We start from the raw sequence: 22,293 nt of genomic DNA, 5'->3' as shown, positions 1-22,293 counted from the left end.
AGTGTACTCTTTGGAGAAATGTCCTCTGGTCTGATGAAACAAAAATAGAGCTGTTTGGCCGTAATGACCATCGTTATGTTTGGAGGAAAAAGGGGGGCGCTTGCAAGCTGAAGAACACCATCCCAACCGTGAAGCACGGGGGTGGCAGCATCATGTTGTGGGGGTGCTTTGCTGCAGGAGGGACTGGTGTACTTAACAAAATAGATGGCATCGTGAGGTAGGAATATTATGCAGATATATTGAAGCAACATCTCAAGACATCAGTCAGGAAGTTAAAGCTTGGTCGCAAATGGGTCTTCTAAATGGACAATGACCCCCAAGCATACTTCCAAAGTTGTGGCAAAATGGCTTAAGGACAACAAAGTCAAGGTATTGGAGTGGCCATCACAAAGCCCTGACCTCAATTGTATAGAACATTTGTGGGTGTAACAGTGTAGGTTCCGTCCCTCTCTTCGCCCCAACCTGGGCTCGAACCAGGGACCCTTGCACACATCAACAACTGACACCCCACGAAGCATCGTTACCCATCGCGCCACAAAAGCCGCGGCCCTTGCAACGCAAGGGGAAACCCTACTTCAAGTCTCAGAGCGAGTGACGTCACTGATTGAAACGCTATTAGTGCGCACCACCGCTAACTAACTAGCCATTTCACATCGGTTACATGGGCAGAACTGAAAAAGCGTGTGCGAGCAAGGAAGCCTACAAACCTGACTCAGTTACACCAGCTCTGTCAGGAGGAATGGGCCAAAATTCACCCAACTTATTGTGGGAAGCTTGTGGAAGGCAACCCGACACGTTTGACCCAAGTTAAACAATTAAAAGGCAATGCTACCAAATACTAATTGAGTATATGTGAACTTCTGACCCACTAGAAATGTGATGAAATTAATAACAGCTGAAATAAATCATTCTCTCTGCTATTATTCTGACATTTCACATTCTTAAAATAAAGTGGTGATCCTAACTGACCTAAGACGGGACATTTTTACTAGGATTAAATGTCAGGAATTGTGAAAAACGGAGTTTAAATGCATTTGGCTAAGGTGTATTCAAACTTCCTCCTTCAACTGTGTGTGTGTGTGTATTTTTATTTTTATATATATATTATATATATATATATATATATAACATCACTAAAATCTTAAACCGCCAGTAATGTACATCGTACCAGCTCCTTCCTGGCCTCCAGAGAAAAGCTGGTATTGAATGGAGGTTGGTTGAGACTATAAGGTTTTTATATATGAAGGATCCCCATTAGCTGCTCCCACGGCAGCAGCTACTATATCTGGGGTTTAGCAACATTAAGACTGTTATATACAGTTTAAAATATGACATTACATTTCATAATACTTTTCACAACACATTAAGATTGGTACTGAATGGAGGTTGGTTGGGAGACTGGATGGTAATGAATGGAGGTTGCTTGGGAGACTATGGTTGACAGTAATGCCATGATTGTGGCTCTAGGAACCTGTGATTGCACAGCACTTGTCTCTCTGGTCATTCTTGAGACAGACCTGAACAGATCTATTCCTACTGTTCTACGTTGATGGAACAATCTGATGGTGCTGGAGCTATATTATATCCATAGCTATTTGCTGGTCAGTGTGATACCCTATTAGAAGTTCTGTCTTTTTTAAGTTTGGTTAGTGAGGACCATTGAGCTATCGGTCCCTCCTCTCCAGTGTAGCCCTGCCCTGCCTGCCTCTCTCCTGCCTCACTGACACAGCCCTTCCCAGGGGACCTAGGGGGAGATCAGAGCGCTGAGTGTGGTTGCCACAGAGCAGAAATGGCCCTGAGTCTGCAGTTTCCCCCTGTGCAGCCCCCAGTTCACCGTCTCCAGGGATATGACTATGCGGGAGGAAGGGAGGGAGTCGGGAGAGAGAGAGTACTGCAGCAACCCTTCCCTTTATGACGAGGTGGATTTACGACGAGCGCGCGCACGCACACACACACACTTGCTCACTCCTAGGCCCTATAATATCAGTTTTTTTTTGTTGCCTGATTCCGTTTTTCCCCAATGCCCTTCGTTTTGTTTTTCCAGGTTTCTGTTTTCTTCAGGTTTTCGCTCTGAAAATATTTTTTTTATTGGAGAACAACAATGCTTGTCCACAATGGTTAAACCACATCAGGAGACCACTTTTGAGGTCTGGGTGTATTTACCCTTAAATTCAACTGGGCACGAGCCAGAGACCGTTGTTTGGTTAGCAGTGTTAGTTGATTTCTTTTATATATATATATATATATAGTTGAATTCCGTTTTAATGTCTGGATTCCGTGACGCCATCCGGGTTTTCCGCAACACAGATTTTATAAGGCTCTGCACTCCCATAGAGCCATACTGCCATCACAGTGCTCCCTCAGCACATCCCTCCCTCCCTCTATAGAAACAGATCTATACAGCAGCTTATCCATAGCTCAGCAGCTCCCTGGCCAACAGCTCCAGTTCACTTAATGGAAATCCATATCACACCCGTTTTCTCCTTTCAAAAGAAGACAGAACCTCATTTGAATAAGAGTGGTGGTGGGGGGGTGCACTTGTCTGTCATTCTGCTGTGTGTGTGTAGAGGAGGTGGGTGTGTGTCCAGTCACTCGCGAAGAAGATGGATGAGCTTTGTTCGAGAGTCAAGAGATTTGAAAAGCTGCAATATTATGTCTTACTGAAACGCGGCTGGATGATGACGCTATGCACATACTATTTGGTGGATTCTCCATGCAGTGTCAAGATCGTACAGCGGCTTTGGAGAAGTCTAAAGGAGGTGGAGTGTTTTTTTTATTTTCTTCTCTCTGTCATAAATAGCAACTGGTGTGCTGCTTCAAGTGTGAAGGAAATCTTGAGCGTTTGCACTCCTGATATAGAATACCTCATGGTATGCTGCAGACCCTTTTATCTACCAAGAGTTCTCATCCGTAATTATCACAGCTGTCTACATCCTGCCCCAAGCCTACACCACACTAGCACCCAATGAACTTTATGCTCACCCAGAGGCAGCATTTCCGGTGGGTGGAGACTTTAATGCGGGGAGACTTAAAACCATCCTACCTCACTTCCACCAACACGTCTCCTGCGCCATTAAGGGAGCAGAAACTCTACAACATTTTTATTCTACCAAGAGAAAAGCACACAAGGCCCTCCCTCATCCTCCCTTCGGCAAATCTGACCAGGACTCCGTTCTTCTGTTTCCTGCTTACAAACAAGATCTCAAACAGGACGCACCAGTGATGCGCTCAATACGGAAGTGGTCGGATGAAGCAGAAGCGAGGCTACAAGACTGTTTTGCTAGTACAGACTGGGATATGCTCCGGGATTAATTCAATAGCATTGAGGAGTTTACCCCGAGTCATTGGCTTCATCAATACATGCATAGACAATGTTGTCACCACAGTGACTATAAGAACGTATCCAAACCAAAAACAGGGAATATCCCCGCTGGACCAAAGGCTGCTTACAAGGAATGGGACACGAACATGGACGCATACAAGAAAGCTCGCTATGACCTCCGAGACATCAAACATGCAAAAAGACAATATAGGAGGTGGAATCCTATTACACCGGCGGCATATGCTTGTCGTATATGGCAGGGCTCCAGGACGATAACTGATTACAAAGGAAAACCCAGGCATGAGTTGCCCAGCGACGCAGAACTCTCAAACGAGTTAAATGCATTTTATGCTCGCTTCGAGGAATATAACACTGTACCTTGCGTGAAAGCCCCTGTTTTTCCATATGACTGTGATCTCGCTCTCTGGGCCCATGTGAGCAAAACATTTGAACAGGTTTACAACCACAAGGCCACATTGAATACCAGGGCACTTTCTCAAAGCATGTGCAGACCAGCTGGCAAGTGTCTTCAGACATTTTAAATCTATCCTTGTCCCAGTCTGTAATTCCAACAGGTTTCAAGTTGACCACTATTGTCCCTGTTCCCAAGACATCCATGGTAACCTGCCTAAATGACTATCCCCCTGTAGCACTCACATCTGTAATTATGAAGTGCTTTGAAAGGCTGGTCATGGCACACATCAACACCATCCTAGACCCACTCCAATTTGCATACTGCCTCAACAGATCCACAGATGACGCAATCGCAATTGGACTTCACACTGCCCTTTCCCACCTGGACAATAACTGAGAATGCTGTTCATAGACTACAGCTCAGCGTTTAACACCATAGTCCCCTCCAAGCTCATCACCAAGCTAGGGACCCTAGGACCAAACCCCTCCCTCTGCAACTGGATCCTGGATTTCCTGAGGGCCGGCCCCAGGTGGTGAGGGTAGGCAACATCACCTCTGCCACGCTGACCCTCAACACGGGGGCTCCTCAGGGGTGTGTACTTAGTCCCCTCCTGTACTCCCTGTTCACTCACGACTGCGTGGCCATGCACGACTCCAACACCATCAAGTTTGCTGACGACGCGATGGTGGTAGGCCTGATCAGACTGAGATGAGTCAGCTTACAGGGAGGACGTCAGAGACTTAAGTGTGGTGCCAGGACAACAACCTCTCCCTCAACATCAGTAAGACCACGGAGCTGATCGTGGACTATAGGAGAAAGAGGGGAGCACACACCCCCATCCATGTCAAAGGGGCTGTTGTGGAGCGGATCGAGAGCTTCAAGTTCCCTGGCGTCCACATCACTAAGGACCTAACATGGTCCACACACCTGCACAGTTGTGCCTCTTTCCCCCCAGGAGGCTGAAAAGATTTGGCATGGGCCCTCGGATCCTCAAAAAGTTATACAGCTGCACCATCGAGAGCATCTTGACTGGCTGCATCACCGCTTGGTGTGGCAAATGCACCGCCCTTGGACGCAAAGCGCTACAGAGGGTGGTGTGGACAGCCTAGTACATCACGACAACCCAGCTCCCTGCCATCCAGGACCGCTATATCAGGCGGTGTCAGAAGGCCCGAAAAATTGCCAGACTCCAGCCACTCAAGCCGTAGACTGTTCACTCTGCTACCATCCGGCAAACGGTACCAGAGCATCGGCTCTTGGACCAACAGGCTCCGAGACAGCTTCTACCCCCAAGCCATAAAACTGCTAAATAGCCAGACTGCTAAATAGTCAATTAATGATACCTAAACTACCTGCACTGACTCTGTCTTGGACTGACCCTATGCACACTCACTAGACTATATATATATATATATATATATATATATATATATATAGTCTAGTGAGTGTGCATAGGGTCATATATATATATATATATATATATATATATATATATACAAACCATTACTCACTCAAACACACTACATTGACACTCCCACACAAAACCCACACACACATGCAGAACGACACAACACACATACATACACATTACACACACACACTTTTACACTAATTTCCTGCTCTGTTCTTTATTTTTTTCTCTAATTATTATCTGTCCTGATGCCTGGTCACTTTACCCTGCCTTTATGTACATATAGTATCTACCTCAAATACCTCGTACCTCTGCACATTGATCTGGTACTGGTGTTCCCTGTATGTATGTGTGTGTATATGTATGTGTGTATATATATGTGTATGTGTGTATATATATGTGTATGTGTGTATATATATGTGTATGTGTGTGTGTGTATATATATATGTGTGTATATATATATGTGTGTATATATATATATATGTGTGTGTATATATATATATATATATATATAATCTCTTCTTGTGTATTTTTTTTATATCTCTTGTATTTTAAGTCTACCAGTTGTATTCAGACGATTGTGACAAGTACGATTTGATGTGTGTGTGTGTGTGTGTGTGTGGGGAAAGCATTTTAACATGCTTGTGTAAATGCCAGGCTACCTTTTATTCTACCTTTTTACAGAACCCCTCCAAAATGAGACGGTGTATTAAACCATTTCCCCCCCCCCCCCCCCCCCCCTGTCAGTAAAGTGCTGAAATACTGCAGCTGCATGTTCATAAAACCTAGAATGATATGAATCAGTTATTATGCAAAGCCGTGTCTTTTTTATCTGCTCGACAATCATTAGTCATCATCGTGAAATCCCCACCCTGATCAGTATGAAGTATAAATCACATTTTATTGGTCACATACACATGTTTAACACATGTTATAGCGGGTGTAGAGAAATTCTTGTGTTTCTAGCTCCAACAGTGAGGTAATATCTTACAAGTAATATCTAACAATTTCACAACAATACACACAAATCTAAAGTTAAGGAATGGAATTAAGAATATATAAATATTTCATCGAGCAATGTCGGAGCAGCATAGACTAAGATACAGTATATACATATGAGATGAGTAATGCAAAATATGTAAACATTATTAAAGTGACTAGTGTTCCATTATTAAAGTGACCAGGGATTTCAAGTCTATGTATATATGGCAGCAGCCTCTAAGGTGCTACGGATGGCTATTTAACAGTCTGATGGCCTTGAGATAGAAGCTGTTTTTCAGTCTCTCTGTCCCAGCTTTGATGCACCTGTACTGACCTCGCCTTCTGGATGATAGCGGGGTGAACAGACAATGGCTCGGGTGGCTGATGCCCTTGACGATCTTTTTGGCCTTCCTGTGACAGCTGGTGGTGTAGGTGTTCTGGAGGGCAGGTAGTTTGCCCCCGATGATGCGTTGTGCAGACCGCACTACCCTCTGGAGAACCCTGTGGTTGCGGGCGGTGCAGTTGCCGTACCAGGCGGTGATACAGCCCGACAGGATGCTCTCAATTGTGCATCTGTAAAAGTTTGTGGGTTTTAGGGGCCAAGCCAAATTTCTTCAGCCTCCTGAGGTTGAAGAGGCGCTGTTGCTCCTTCTTCACCACACTGTCTGTGTGGGTGGACCATTTCAGTTTGTCAGTGATGTGTTCGCCGAGGAACTTAAAGCTTTCCACCTTCTCCGCTGCGGTCCCATCGATGTGGATAGGGGGGTGCTGGCATTAGGTGTCTGGCTGTGGGGGGAGAGGGCTTCAGCCCAGGATGCGTGTGTGTGTGTGTGTGTGTCCTCAGCCCAGAATGTGAGAGAGGGAGTGATTTTAAAGTGCTCTACAGACAGTCTCCTGTACAGAGTTTAGACTTCCTGGACGTGTGTGTGTGTGTGTGTGTGTGTGTGTGTGTGTGTAAACACCAGGGACAGGCAGGTCTGTTCAATCTGCCTCTCAACGGGTACTAGTGCATACCAATAACGCGTGCACACGTGTGTTCAGACATACGCACTCTCTTTCTTTCTCAACCTCTAGTCTGCATACTAACGGCAAGGTAGAGGGAGCAGCATCAGCAGAGATCTGTCAAATCACATTTTCATTCTGTCTCTCCGTCTCTCTCTTGGAGATATCAATCAATTCAGGGGTTTAATTGCACTCCCATGGAGAAACTGTCGTGTTCAATTCAACTGACAGGAATGCAAATGAGAATTGACCCGTTGAACTTTGCTGTTTGTTAGTTACGGTAGTTAGTTTCTTCGGACAGGGTCTCGCATGCATATACAGTATCTCTTCCAAACCTATTGAAACAGACGGGAGGGAGGCTAACTTCCTGTTGGTGTCTTTGCAGGTTGTGACGGCCATCTTGGAGTCGGGGAAGAACATGGCCAAAGAGGAGAAGAAGGCGGAGAAGTGCCCACTGCTCTACGAGTGGCACAAGAAGCAGTACGTTGGCGCTGCCCATGGCCTGGCGGGCATCTACTATATGCTGATGCAGGTGAGTTGAACACATTATCTTTAAACATTATCTTTAGTATGTGATATTGATCAGTGCGTAGATTTGACTGCTGTCTCATTAATGCATATTACAGTATAGCATACAAAGCACTATAGTAAGTCTCTTTGGCCATGTTTCTAATAATATATCATTTATTTACCGCTTTTCCTTAAGGGAGTTGCTCCTAATCCGATATCAGATCTTTTCATTCTGATGCTCCGAAATGCGGAAGACACATTTCAGTTGAATGCGTTCAGTTGTACAACTGACTAGGTATCCCCATTTCCCTATCCGTGAGTCTGCAGGTTTTCACAGTATCTCCCGGGAATTTGGGACTCATGCTAAAATCGCTGGTTCCTGGTTGGCTTATATCCATGTTTTGCTTCAGCGAGAGGCTGTTTATGATCATGATGTGTAATCTAAATTCACCCAGGAGATGGATTAGCCCTCACCTGAGTTGATTAATCATTGATCACAGGAAATAAAATAAGATAAATTATTCAGGATCCAAACAACATCCCATAATGAGATCCTTGAGTGGCATCAACCTCCTACGCTCCCATTACCACGGTGAATGAATATGGATTAATTTGCTTTTTATATGGATTAATATGCTTTTTTAATGATCAGTGTTCTTGGATTTTATGGCAGGTGCGGGTGTACCTCGATACATTTTTATATTTTAGGGATAAATAACCTATTTAAAATCATTTGTGAGTTGTTTTGTTTCCCCATGGTGCTTGTAAAACTGATGTGCCTCATTAGTTAAATTAGTGTGGGAGGAGAAGCTTTATGATGGATTTAAAAAATATATTTCCGCACAAGATTTTGTTATATGTGCACAAAACATTAGGAACACCTTTGCTTTCCATGACATAGACTGACCAGGTGAATCCAGGTGAAAGCTATGATCCCTTATTGATGTCGCCTGTTAAATCCACTTCAATCAGTGTAGATGAAAGTGAGGAGATGGGTTAAAGAAAGATTTTTAAGCCTTGAGACAATTGAGACATGGATTGTGTATCTGTGCCATTCAGAGGGTGAATGAGCAAGACAAAATATGTAAGTGCCTTTGAACAGGGTTTGGTAGTAGGTGCCAGGCGCACCTGTTTGAGTGTGTCAAGAACTGCAACGCTGCTGGGTTTCTCACGCTCAACAGTTTCCCGTGTGTATCAAGAATGGTCCACCACCCAAAGTACATCCAGCCAACTTGACACAACTGTGGGAAGCATTGGAGTTAACATGGGCCAGCATCCCTGAGAAACGCTTTCGACACCTTGTAGAGTCCAAGCCCCGAAGAATTAAGGCTGTTCTGAGGGCCAAATAGGGTGCAAGTCAATATTAGGAAAGCGTTCCTAATGTTTTGTGCACTCTGAGTATATAATGTAGGTGTTACCACTACACCACGGCTCTGCACATGCAGAGTAACTATATGTAGGTTAAGGGAACCCTTTACATTAGCCTGACTTTTTATCTAGTTTCTCTGCAGCTATTTGGTAACTAGAATATCATTACTCAGTTGTACAATGAATATATATACAAAATAGCCTAATTACTGTGTATTTACAATGTAAATTACACAACCAGTAAATAAAACATCCATGTAACTCAATGGTGTCTATGACAAAAAGTAAGTCAATGAGGGCTTACAAGCCACCATAGAAGATTCCATTATGAGACCAGCCACATATGGAGGCTAGCTAGTCCTAATCCCTATCTTCACCCATTAGTATTGGAGGCTTCCAGAGGCTGTCAGAGGCCATGGGACCATGTGTTGGATATGTAATCTGCCTCTGAGTTTTTAAAGGCCAAAGTGGAGGAAAGTAGCTTATCTTTGATCCCCAGTGGAGAGTAGTCAGCGTTCTATCTGTGCTGGGGCATGTGCTTCTCTTTTAGAAATGTTTCGATGATCCTCCTGTAGTGCTGGCACGATCAGCATGCCTCTCCTCCTCTCCTCTCTTGGGATTGGCTGGCCATGCATCATCTGTCCCTTGGGAGGAGCGGTGATTGGGAGTAATGATGCCGCCCACAACCAGTTCCCAGGTTGCACTGGGGACCTTTTTTAGGTCTATAATATATGGCATTTAGCAGACCCTTTTATCCAACGCCACGTACAGTCATGTGCATACATTTTACATATGGATGGCAATCCAAGTTGCAAGGGTCACGCTCTACCAACTGAGCCATAGGTAATCATTAACACGCAACGGACCTGCCGTCTTGCTTTCAACTACCAGTACAAGGGAAGGAAGCGAGGAGAGGAAGCCACGTTAGACTATTGAAATGCTCCCGATGACTGGAGCCACAGGGCTCTGCACCCCCACCTCTTCCCCCTTTCAAACTCTATAGGGCTGTGGCACACACACACCGTAGGCATTTACAGCTTTGCAAATATTTGAGACCCACACGACCCTCATTAAAACATGAACAGAGGAAGGACTGCCACCAGCCAAACTAGGAAACGCATGTAAACAACCACAGGCCTGGGAATTGTGTGTGTACAGTGTGTACTAGCACTGACTTTGCTGATAGGTACTTAATGAGGAAGATATTGGCTTACTATGACTGCGGTTGTCTCTCTTCGCTACCTTAAGATCAATGCATCTAACTGTGAGTCGCTCGATAAGAGTGTCTGCTAAATTACAAAGGTGTGTGTGTGTGTGTGTGTACACTAGTACGCCCGTTTGTGCGTTCGTTCGTGTGAGTATTTCTCCCCCGAGCATTTACAAGGGGCTCCCAATCCAAAATTGGACACGTCTTATTTGGAACTTATGAAAGTTTGTTTCCATCTATCTATCTATCGATCACTCTTAGAAATGTGAAAGCATAACCGTGAGAAGTAGGGGTGTGTTGAAGGTGCTGCTAATAACCCCCCCCCCCCGCCCTCATATGTGAACGAGGGACCAGAGCATCTCTGCCACTACCTGTGATGCATTGTTGTCCCCTGTTGCACAACTGAAAGCTCATATAGATTTTGCCTTGTAACAACTCCAATCTGGCATTGGCGTACCAGGCCCCGCGAGAACGCTGCCCAGCAAATGTCCCCGATAGCGGCCTGGACCGAACCCAACAGGAAATCAATTATTTAGTAATCCCCAAGCTGTTGGACTACCTCCATTTAGGCCTGTGTTTCTCACTCTAAAAGGCTACAATTCAAAATGTTTTTGCCAACTCACTCTCAGGGCACACAGTTATCAATGGATACAACTTGATTCCCTTTTCTGTCCGATGATAACCACTACTGTGCGCGCGTGTGTACCCAGCTGCTTTGAGTAAATAGATTGTGTATATGCATTATGTTCCCTGTGTTAGAGCAATGCAGTGTGTGTGCGTGCATGTGTGTGAGCACGTGTGTATAAGTGCGGTGCGTCATTGTGACGCACGTGGACATGCTCTGCTACACACCTATACTCAGAACACACACACACACCCATCTTCCACTCATCCATCCTTCCTTTCTTTCTCTCCTCTTCCCTCCGATTAATAACAGTAGCTCTCTCTCCTCCCTCTCTCCTGCTTCATCCTTTTTCCTCCTTTCCTTTCTGTCTAATAATGTCTTACAGACGCTCTCTCCATTCTGTCTGATCTCCCTCGCTGTAATATTCTATAACAGCAGTTCTCTCCCTCCTCTTTCTCTTTCTGGCTGTAATATTCTTTAACAGCAGTTCTCTCCCTCCTCTTCCTCTCTTTCTGGCTGTAATATTCTTTAACAGCAGTTCTCTCTTTCTGGCTGTAATATTCTATAACTGCAGTTCTCTCCCTCCTCTTCCTCTCTTTCTGGCTGTAATATTCTATAACAGCAGTTCTCTCCCTCCTCTTCCTCTCTTTCTGGCTGTAATATTCTATAACTGCAGTTCTCTCCCTCCTCTTCCTCTCTTTCTGGCTGTAATATTCTATAACAGCAGTTCTCTCCCTCCTCTTCCTCTCTTTCTGGCTGTAATATTCTTTAACAGCAGTTCTCTCCCTCCTCTTTCTCTCTTTCTGTCTGTAATATTCTTTAACAGCAGTTCTCTCCCTCCTCTTCCTCTCTTTCTGGCTGTAATATTCTATAACAGCAGTTCTCTCTCTCCTCTTCCTCTCTTTCTGGCTGTAATATTCTATAACAGCAGTTCTCTCTCCTCTCTTTCTGGCTGTAATATTCTATAACAGCAGTTCTCTCTCTCCTCTTCCTCTCTTTCTGGCTGTAATATTCTATAACAGCAGTTCTCTCCATCCTCTTCCTCTCTTTCTGGCTGTAATATTCTATAACAGCAGTTCTCTCTTTCTGGCTGTAATATTCTATAACAGCAGTTCTCTCTTTCTGGCTGTAATATTCTATAACAGCAGTTCTCTCTTTCTGGCTGTAATATTCTATAACAGCAGTTCTCTCTTTCTGGCTGTAATATTCTATAACAGCAGTTCTCTCTTTCTGGCTGTAATATTCTATAACAGCAGTTCTCTCTTTCTGGCTGTAATATTCTATAACAGCAGTTCTCTCTTTCTGGCTGTAATATTCTATAACAGCAGTTCTCTCTTTCTGGCTGTAATATTCTATAACAGCAGTTCTCTCTTTCTGGCTGTAATATTCTATAACAGCAGTTCTCTCTTTCTGGCTGTAATATTCTATAACAGCAGTTCTCTCTTTCTGGCTGTAATATTCTATAACAGCAGTTCTCTCTTTCTGGCTGTAATATTCTATAACAGCAGTTCTCTCTTTCTGGCTGTAATATTCTATAACAGCAGTTCTCTCTTTCTGGCTGTAATATTCTATAACAGCAGTTCTCTCTTTCTGGCTGTAATATTCTATAACAGCAGTTCTCTCTCTCCTCTTCCTCTCTTTCTGGCTGTAATATTCTATAACAGCAGTTCTCTCTTTCTGGCTGTAATATTCTATAACAGCAGTTCTCTCTCTCCTCTTCCTCTCTTTCTGGCTGTAATATTCTTTAACAGCAGTTCTCTCCATCCTCTTTCTCTCTTTCTGGCTGTAATATTCTTTAACAGCAGTTCTCTCCCTCCTCTTCCTCTCTTTCTGGCTGTAATATTCTATAACAGCAGTTCTCTCTCTCCTCTTCCTCTCTTTCTGGCTGTAATATTCTTTAACAGCAGTTCTCTCTCTCCTCTTCCTCTCTTTCTGGCTGTAATATTCTTTAACAGCAGTTCTCTCCTCCTCTTCCTCTCTTTCTGGCTGTAATATTCTATAACAGCAGTTCTCTCCCTCCTCTTCCTCTCTTTCTGGCTGTAATATTCTATAACAGCAGTTCTCTCTCTCCTCTTCCTCTCTTTCTGGCTGTAATATTCTATAACAGCAGTTCTCTCCTCCTCTTCCTCTCTTTCTGGCTGTAATATTCTTTAACAGCAGTTCTCTCCCTCCTCTTTCTCTCTTTCTGGCTGTAATATTCTATAACAGCAGTTCTCTCCTCCTCTTCCTCTCTTTCTGGCTGTAATATTCTATAACAGCAGTTCCTCTCTTTCTGGCTGTAATATTCTATAACAGCAGTTCTCTCTTTCTGGCTGTAATATTCTATAACAGCAGTTCTCTCCTCTCTTCCTCTCTTTCTGGCTGTAATATTCTATAACAGCAGTTCTCTCTTTCTGGCTGTAATATTCTATAACAGCAGTTCTCTCTTTCTGGCTGTAATATTCTATAACAGCAGTTCTCTCTTTCTGGCTGTAATATTCTATAACAGCAGTTCTCTCTTTCTGGCTGTAATATTCTATAACAGCAGTTCTCTCTTTCTGGCTGTAATATTCTATAACAGCAGTTCTCTCTTTCTGGCTGTAATATTCTATAACAGCAGTTCTCTCTTTCTGGCTGTAATATTCTATAACAGCAGTTCTCTCCTCCTCTTCCTCTCTTTCTGGCTGTAATATTCTATAACAGCAGTTCTCTCTTTCTGGCTGTAATATTCTATAACAGCAGTTCTCTCTTTCTGGCTGTAATATTCTATAACAGCAGTTCTCTCTTTCTGGCTGTAATATTCTATAACAGCAGTTCTCTCTTTCTGGCTGTAATATTCTATAACAGCAGTTCTCTCTTTCTGGCTGTAATATTCTATAACAGCAGTTCTCTCTTTCTGGCTGTAATATTCTATAACAGCAGTTCTCTCTTTCTGGCTGTAATATTCTATAACAGCAGTTCTCTCTCTCCTCTTCCTCTCTTTCTGGCTGTAATATTCTATAACAGCAGTTCTCTCTCTCCTCTTCCTCTCTTTCTGGCTGTAATATTCTATAACAGCAGTTCTCTCCCTCCTCTTTCTCTCTTTCTGGCTGTAATATTCTATAACAGCAGTTCTCTCTCTCCTCTTCCTCTCTTTCTGGCTGTAATATTCTATAACAGCAGTTCTCTCCCTCCTCTTCCTCTCTTTCTGGCTGTAATATTCTATAACAGCAGTTCTCTCCTCTTCCTCTCTTTCTGGCTGTAATATTCTATAACAGCAGTTCTCTCCCTCCTCTTCTGGCTGTAATATTCTATAACAGCAGTTCTCTCTTTCTGGCTGTAATATTCTATAACAGCAGTTCTCTCTTTCTGGCTGTAATATTCTATAACAGCAGTTCTCTCTTTCTGGCTGTAATATTCTATAACAGCAGTTCTCTCTTTCTGGCTGTAATATTCTATAACAGCAGTTCTCTCTTTCTGGCTGTAATATTCTATAACAGCAGTTCTCTCTTTCTGGCTGTAATATTCTATAACAGCAGTTCTCTCTTTCTGGCTGTAATATTCTATAACAGCAGTTCTCTCTTTCTGGCTGTAATATTCTATAACAGCAGTTCTCTCTTTCTGGCTGTAATATTCTATAACAGCAGTTCTCTCTTTCTGGCTGTAATATTCTATAACAGCAGTTCTCTCTTTCTGGCTGTAATATTCTATAACAGCAGTTCTCTCTTTCTGGCTGTAATATTCTATAACAGCAGTTCTCTCTTTCTGGCTGTAATATTCTATAACAGCAGTTCTCTCTTTCTGGCTGTAATATTCTATAACAGCAGTTCTCTCTTTCTGGCTGTAATATTCTATAACAGCAGTTCTCTCTCTCCTCTTCCTCTCTTTCTGGCTGTAATATTCTTTAACAGCAGTTCTCTCCCTCCTCTTCCTCTCTTTCTGGCTGTAATATTCTACAACAGCAGTCCTCTCTTTCTGGCTGTAATATTCTATAACAGCAGTTCTCTCCATCCTCTTTCTCTCTTTCTGGCTGTAATATTCTTTAACAGCAGTTCTCTCCCTCCTCTTTCTCTCTTTCTGGCTGTAATATTCTATAACAGCAGTTCTCTTCCTCTCTTTCTGGCTGTAATATTCTTTAACAGCAGTTCTCTTCCTCTCTTTCTGGCTGTAATATTCTTTAACAGCAGTTCTCTCCCTCCTCTTCCTCTCTTTCTGGCTGTAATATTCTATAACAGCAGTTCTCTCCCTCCTCTTCCTCTCTTTCTGGCTGTAATATTCTATAACAGCAGTTCTCTCCCTCCTCTTCCTCTCTTTCTGGCTGTAATATTCTATAACAGCAGTTCTCTCCCTCCTCTTCCTCTCTTTCTGGCTGTAATATTCTATAACAGCAGTTCTCTCCCTCCTCTTCCTCTCTTTCTGGCTGTAATATTCTTTAACAGCAGTTCTCTCCCTCCTCTTCCTCTCTTTCTGGCTGTAATATTCTATAACAGCAGTCTCTCCTCTCTTCTGGCTGTAATATTCTATAACAGCAGTTCTCTCCCTCCTCTTCCTCTCTTTCTGGCTGTAATATTCTATAACAGCAGTTCTCTCTTTCTGGCTGTAATATTCTATAACAGCAGTTCTCTCTCTCCTCTTCCTCTCTTTCTGGCTGTAATATTCTATAACAGCAGTTCTCTCTTTCTGGCTGTAATATTCTATAACAGCAGTTCTCTCTTTCTGGCTGTAATATTCTATAACAGCAGTTCTCTCTTTCTGGCTGTAATATTCTATAACAGCAGTTCTCTCTTTCTGGCTGTAATATTCTATAACAGCAGTTCTCTCTTTCTGGCTGTAATATTCTATAACAGCAGTTCTCTCTCTCCTCTTCCTCTCTTTCTGGCTGTAATATTCTATAACAGCAGTTCTCTCCCTCCTCTTCCTCTCTTTCTGGCTGTAATATTCTATAACAGCAGTTCTCTCTCTCCTCTTCCTCTCTTTCTGGCTGTAATATTCTATAACAGCAGTTCTCTCCCTCCTCTTCCTCTCTTTCTGGCTGTAATATTCTTTAACAGCAGTTCTCTCCCTCCTCTTCCTCTCTTTCTGGCTGTAATATTCTATAACAGCAGTTCCTCTCTTTCTGGCTGTAATATTCTATAACAGCAGTTCTCTCCCTCCTCTTTCTCTCTTTCTGGCTGTAATATTCTATAACAGCAGTTCTCTCCCTCCTCTTCCTCTCTTTCTGGCTGTAATATTCTTTAACAGCAGTTCTCTTCCTCTCTTTCTGGCTGTAATATTCTTTAACAGCAGTTCTCTCCCTCCTCTTCCTCTCTTTCTGGCTGTAATATTCTATAACAGCAGTTCTCTCCCTCCTCTTCCTCTCTTTCTGGCTGTAATATTCTTTAACAGCAGTTCTCTCCCTCCTCTTCCTCTCTTTCTGGCTGTAATATTCTATAACAGCAGTTCTCTCTCTCCTCTTCCTCTCTTTCTGGCTGTAATATTCTTTAACAGCAGTTCTCTCCCTCCTCTTCCTCTCTTTCTGGCTGTAATATTCTACAACAGCAGTCCTCTCTTTCTGGCTGTAACATTCTATAACAGCAGTTCTCTCTCTCCTCTTCCTCTCTTTCTGGCTGTAATATTCTTTAACAGCAGTTCTCTCCATCCTCTTTCTCTCTTTCTGGCTGTAATATTCTTTAACAGCAGTTCTCTCCCTCCTCTTTCTCTCTTTCTGGCTGTAATATTCTATAACAGCAGTTCTCTTCCTCTCTTTCTGGCTGTAATATTCTTTAACAGCAGTTCTCTCCCTCCTCTTCCTCTCTTTCTGGCTGTAATATTCTATAACAGCAGTTCTCTCCCTCCTCTTCCTCTCTTTCTGGCTGTAATATTCTTTAACAGCAGTTCTCTCCCTCCTCTTCCTCTCTTTCTGGCTGTAATATTCTTTAACAGCAGTTCTCTCCCTCCTCTTCCTCTCTTTCTGGCTGTAATATTCTACAACAGCAGTCCTCTCTTTCTGGCTGTAATATTCTATAACAGCAGTCCTCTCTTTCTGGCTGTAATATTCTATAACAGCAGTTCTCTCTTTCTGGCTGTAATATTCTATAACAGCAGTTCTCTCTTTCTGGCTGTAATATTCTATAACAGCAGTTCTCTCTTTCTGGCTGTAATATTCTATAACAGCAGTTCTCTCTTTCTGGCTGTAATATTCTATAACAGCAGTTCTCTCTTTCTGGCTGTAATATTCTATAACAGCAGTTCTCTCTTTCTGGCTGTAATATTCTATAACAGCAGTTCTCTCTTTCTGGCTGTAATATTCTATAACAGCAGTTCTCTCTTTCTGGCTGTAATATTCTATAACAGCAGTTCTCTCTTTCTGGCTGTAATATTCTATAACAGCAGTTCTCTCTTTCTGGCTGTAATATTCTATAACAGCAGTTCTCTCTTTCTGGCTGTAATATTCTTTAACAGCAGTTCTCTCTTTCTGGCTGTAATATTCTATAACAGCAGTTCTCTCTTTCTGGCTGTAATATTCTATAACAGCAGTTCTCTCTTTCTGGCTGTAATATTCTTTAACAGCAGTTCTCTCCCTCCTCTTTCTGGCTGTAATATTCTTTAATAGCAGTTCTCTCCCTCCTCTTCCTCTCTTTTGTAATATTCTTTAATAGCAGTTCTCTCCCTCCTCTTCCTCTCTTTCTGGCTGTAATATTCTTTAACAGCAGTTCTCTCCCTCCTCTTTCTCTCTTTCTGGCTGTAATATTCTTTAACAGCAGTTCTCTCCATCCTCTTTCTCTCTTTCTGGCTGTAATATTCTTTAACAGCAGTCTTCTCCTTTTTCTTCTCCTTCCTTCCTCCTCTCCTCCTCTCTGACAGTATTCATATCCAACAGCTCCCTTCCTCCCTGTCTCTGGCTGTATTATTATCTAACAGCAGTCTTCTCTCCCGTAGGCCATGTTTCTCAGCATGGTTTTTCTTTTCTTTCTCTCGAGCCAAATCAAAAGATTTTCCTTGTCATAAATTCTCTCTGACACTTGCCTCTAATTCATCTCTCTCTGTGCAGTAAAAACCATCAAGTGCATATTCAACACTGCTGAGTGCTATTTGGGATAATGACTGTTGAGTCTGGGATTTCTATTTGATTTGACTCGATTCTTCTAAGTTTAGTTAGTCTCTTAATGAAACCCAGTTAAAATGGCCCGCACTTTAAAATGCCTGACGTTCTCTCATAAGTGTAACATCTGACTAACCTGCTGCATGTAAAGCTGAAGTGTACCGCCTGGGATGTTTCAGACCAGGTGATATGTTGTGTATTAATTGTTCATTGTGAGAAGGATGATTGTGATATGCATATCATCAGATTTCAGCATACTGTGTTATCAGATGTCAGTATTCCACAATAGTTACACCACCTGTCTTCATGTCCCCTGAACTTGTGCCTCCATATTGTTATTGGTATCCAATTGGTAGTAGTTACAGTCTTGTCTAATCGCTGCAACTCCCGTACGGACTCGGGAGAGGCGAAGGTCGAGAGCCATGCGTCCTTCGAAACACAACTCAACCAAGCCAAGCCGCACTGCTTCTTGACACAATGCACATCCAACCCGGAAGCCAGCCACACTAATGTGTCGGAGGAAACACTGTACACCTGGCGACCTGGTCAGCGTGCACTGCGCCTGGCCTGCCACAGGAGTCGCTAGTGCGCGATGAGACAAGGATATCCCTGCCGGCCAAACCCCCCCCTAACCAAGACGAGGCTTGGCCAATTGTGCGTAGCCCCGTGGGCCTCCCGGTCGCGGCCGACTGCGACAGAGCCTGGGCTCGAACCCAGAATCTCTGGTGGCACAGATAGCACTGCGATGCAGTGCCTTAGGCCACTGCGCCACCCGGGAGGCCCTGTGCCTCCATATTGTTACCATGATATTTCTACAAAGGATGTGGATATGGATTTTATTTACTTGGTACCTATACTTCTCTCCCCTCTCCTCTCCTCTCTCTCTCTCGGTCTCTCCCTTTCTCTCTCTCTCTCTCTTTCATTATCTCTCTCTCGTTCTCTCTCTCTTTTATTCCCTCTTTTTTTTCCTCTCTCCCCCTATCTCGTTCTCTTGGTCTTTTTTCTTTCTCTGTCTCTCTCCCTTGCTCGCACTCTCTCAGCCCAGTGCTAAGGTGAACCAGGAAGTCCTATCTGAATTGGTGCGGCCCAGTGTGGACTACGTCCGCCACAAAAAGTTCCGCTCTGGGAACTACCCGTCGTCGCTAAGCAACGAGACGGACCGGCTGGTGCACTGGTGCCACGGGGCGCCAGGAGTGGTGCACATGCTCATCATGGCACACAAGGTGAGGGACACACACCGCACGATAGTAATGTCTCTTCAAGTAGATCTGAAAGGATTTTGGATAGAAACACTCAACACCACTCTCTCTCTCCTCTCTAGCACAGCTCTCTAAACCTCATTAATACACTCTCACGATATTAGGGCTCGTTTGTTTTCCTAATATCAATATCACGTTAACTAACCCCATGAGTTCCATTATAGCACTCAGCTACTCTCCCATACAGAGGACTGAGAGATAGCAGTGAACCAGGCCCTCTCCTCTAATGCCTCCAGCTCTGCCACTCTCAAATAATTGCATGGAATCACCCAGGAAAGAGAATTAAATCTATAGCTGGAGGTAACGAACTTAACAGCTCCTGCTGCATCTCAATGCTCCGGCGCCGTGGCTCGTCGCCTAGGAGAAATACACAACCCACAGTGACACCTAGTGGATATCAGGTGCACTGTAGGACCAAGGCCCCTTTTCACAAAGCGTCTCACAGTAGGATACATGATATTATACGGACAGTGGAGGCCTGATCCCAGATCAGCACTAGGATCACTATGGGCCCCGGTGTCACATTTTGATTACCGACTGAATTTAAACAAGCACTACATCCCAGGTTTGACATGCTAGTCCGCTGGTTTAATACCGCAGTCAATTTCAAGAGGTCTTATTGAGTAATGGGCTGTTTTTCTGCTGTGCTCAGCATGGCCTCTTTCAAGACTCTCACAGCAGGTCTGAAAACGCACACTCTCTCCCTTTGAAATGACTAATAGAAGGAGCGAAAGAAGGAATGGAGATCATGTGGTGAGCATTTTGAGCATGTGTTGTCTGAGTAGAGGAGATTTCCCCGGATAAACGCTTCATCTCTTGACAAACAACATGCATTTCATCAGTTGTAGTGTGGCATGAATACACACACTCACGTTCAGGGGGGTGCGCACACACACACACACACACACACACACACACACACACACACACCACAGTGCAGGGTCATTTCATGTCTCTTTGGTCCATTAACTTCATGAAGGAATACAATGTGCGTATCACCTGTATTCTGGTTCCTGCCTTCTAGGGAGTTTTTCCTAGCCAATGTGCATCTGCATTGCTTTCTCTTTGCAGTTTTAGGCTTGGTATCTGTAAAGCACTGTTACAAATGATGAGGTAAAATGGGCTTCATGAAATACAGGTAATTGATTTGATACTGTATCTTTGGCTATTTCAGTCTCACTATGTAATGTAAGGGCAATTGATTAGGTGTACATGAAGAACATTACAGATTTCTAAATAGCAGGGCAAGATGAAAGTACTCTAATACCATGTTTCTTACATCAAATCCTTTCTGATCCCCACACGTGTGTGTGTGTGTGTGTGTGTGTGGGAAGTTGGGGGTTGGATTTCAGATGGTGTTTGGGATTGGCCATGAGTCTAATGTCATGTCTCCCCTTTCCTCCCTCCCTCCAGGTGTTTAAGGATGAGAAGTACCTGAAGGATGCTGTGGAGTGTGGGGAGGTGATCTGGCAGAGAGGCCTGCTGAGGAAAGGTTACGGTATCTGTCACGGCACGGCGGGCAACGCCTACTCCTTCCTCACCCTCTACCAGCTCACCCAGGAGAAGAAGTACCTCTACCGCGCCTGCAAGGTAACACAACACACTGCAGTGTGTGTGTGTGATGAGGGGCTGTGGAGCTCCTGGTTGCTCCAGCAGTGTTGTCCTCCTTCAGATCTTCTTCCTCTGTTTGAATGAGATGGGAAGGAAGGATTCGCCCACACATGCAGTACAGCGTAGGCAGCCTGCCCTAAACAAGCCTGCTAAAGACACGACTACACTCTGTGACACAAAAGTCTTTATCGTGACATGTATTGTACCGTTGGCCAATATTGAAGGCCATTCTTCTTACTGACAAATAATCAGTATATGATGAGTCATTCAGTCGGATTTCATTCATTGCTTTCCAGCTTTCTTGGTTTTATAATATAGCCTATGTTATGGTGTTATGTCTGTGTTGTCGCTTGCTTGCGTCGATATGTATTGTCTCGGCGTGAAATCCGGTTGTCGGTGAATGACTTTGTCATTACATTTTGATCAATTCATTTGTGCATTCGTTTATCCGATCCTCAGGATTTTAGAATTACTGCATGCATGGTTCACATATTTACTTATTCATTCATTTATCCAATTATGGTAACATACAGTATAGTCTATTGTCTTTCATGTTCAACCCTATGTTCCGGTAATCTCACTGGTCCTCATTTCTTCCCAGTTTGCTGAGTGGTGTCTGGACTACGGAACCCACGGCTGCAGAATCCCAGACAGACCGTACTCTCTGTTTGAAGGTGAAACTTTTGTTTAAACCCCTTAAGCAGACAGAAACATCCTCAAAATACGTGACATTTTCCTACCTTCTCGTCTTCCCATTCAATCAATGTAATAACCACTCTGTAATTTAAGAGAAAATGCAGACTGAATTTGCTTTACATATGTACAGTACCAGTCAAAAGTTTGGACACACGTACTCATTCAAGGGTTTTTCTTTATTTTTACTATGTTCTACATTGTAGAATAATAGCGAAGACATCAAAACTATGAAATAACACATATGGAATCATGTAGTAACCAAAAAAGTGTTAAACAGCCAACAAGTGCTCAGCATATGTGGGAACTGCTTCAAGACTGTTGGACCGGCTGAAGCATGACGTGGGGTTGGCGCCTGCCGAGCCCACCAAGGAAAGAAGACCTCTCGAGCTAGCTAAAGTGTGGAAGCCCCACTAGCTAGCTGAGGCACCCCTGGTTCCATCGGCGACGGCACTCGGACCCGACATCACCAACCAAAAATAAAAACCAAAACTCCCTGCTGCTTCTTTTAGTGGTGTCAGCATTCTGTAAGGACCGACGCTGGAGACAAGAAGCAGGTACAGGGAGTGAACATTTTAATTAAACAACGGACATGAAACAGAACAGGAACAGCGTTTGGACAGGGGAACAATACCGACATCAATGCTGACACAGGGAATAAACGGAGGAGCACACAGATATAGAGGGGGTAATGAACAAGATAATGGAGTCCAGGTGAGTACAATAATGCGCAGCTGCGCGTAATGATGGTGACAGGTGTGCGTAATGAAGGGCAGCCTGGTGCCAGAGAGGGAGAGCGGGAGAAGGGCGTGAGTCTGAGTGTTGGAGTGTGGCCCTCTGTGTCGGTACA

At 43.7% G+C, this 22,293-nt stretch overlaps 1 protein-coding gene across 1 annotated transcript in view; it reads left to right on the top strand.

Moving 5' to 3' along the window:
- The window catches only part of lancl2 (LanC lantibiotic synthetase component C-like 2 (bacterial)), a 67,933-nt gene that overhangs the window by 40,495 nt on the left and 5,145 nt on the right, over positions 1–22,293 (top strand). Inside the window, exons 6-9 of the mRNA NM_001139970.1 lie at positions 7,517–7,663; positions 18,921–19,103; positions 20,553–20,729; positions 21,352–21,424. Of these exons, the coding sequence (NP_001133442.1) occupies positions 7,517–7,663; positions 18,921–19,103; positions 20,553–20,729; positions 21,352–21,424 (580 nt within the window). The remainder of the gene's footprint in view (positions 1–7,516; positions 7,664–18,920; positions 19,104–20,552; positions 20,730–21,351; positions 21,425–22,293) is intronic.

Source organism: Salmo salar, chromosome 29 (assembly GCF_965601325.2).
Source record: "Salmo salar chromosome 29, fSalSal1, whole genome shotgun sequence".
NCBI lineage: Eukaryota > Metazoa > Chordata > Actinopteri > Salmoniformes > Salmonidae > Salmo > Salmo salar.
The sequence above is the reverse complement of the archived record's forward strand: the minus strand, read 5'-3'. Positions and strand labels throughout refer to the sequence as shown.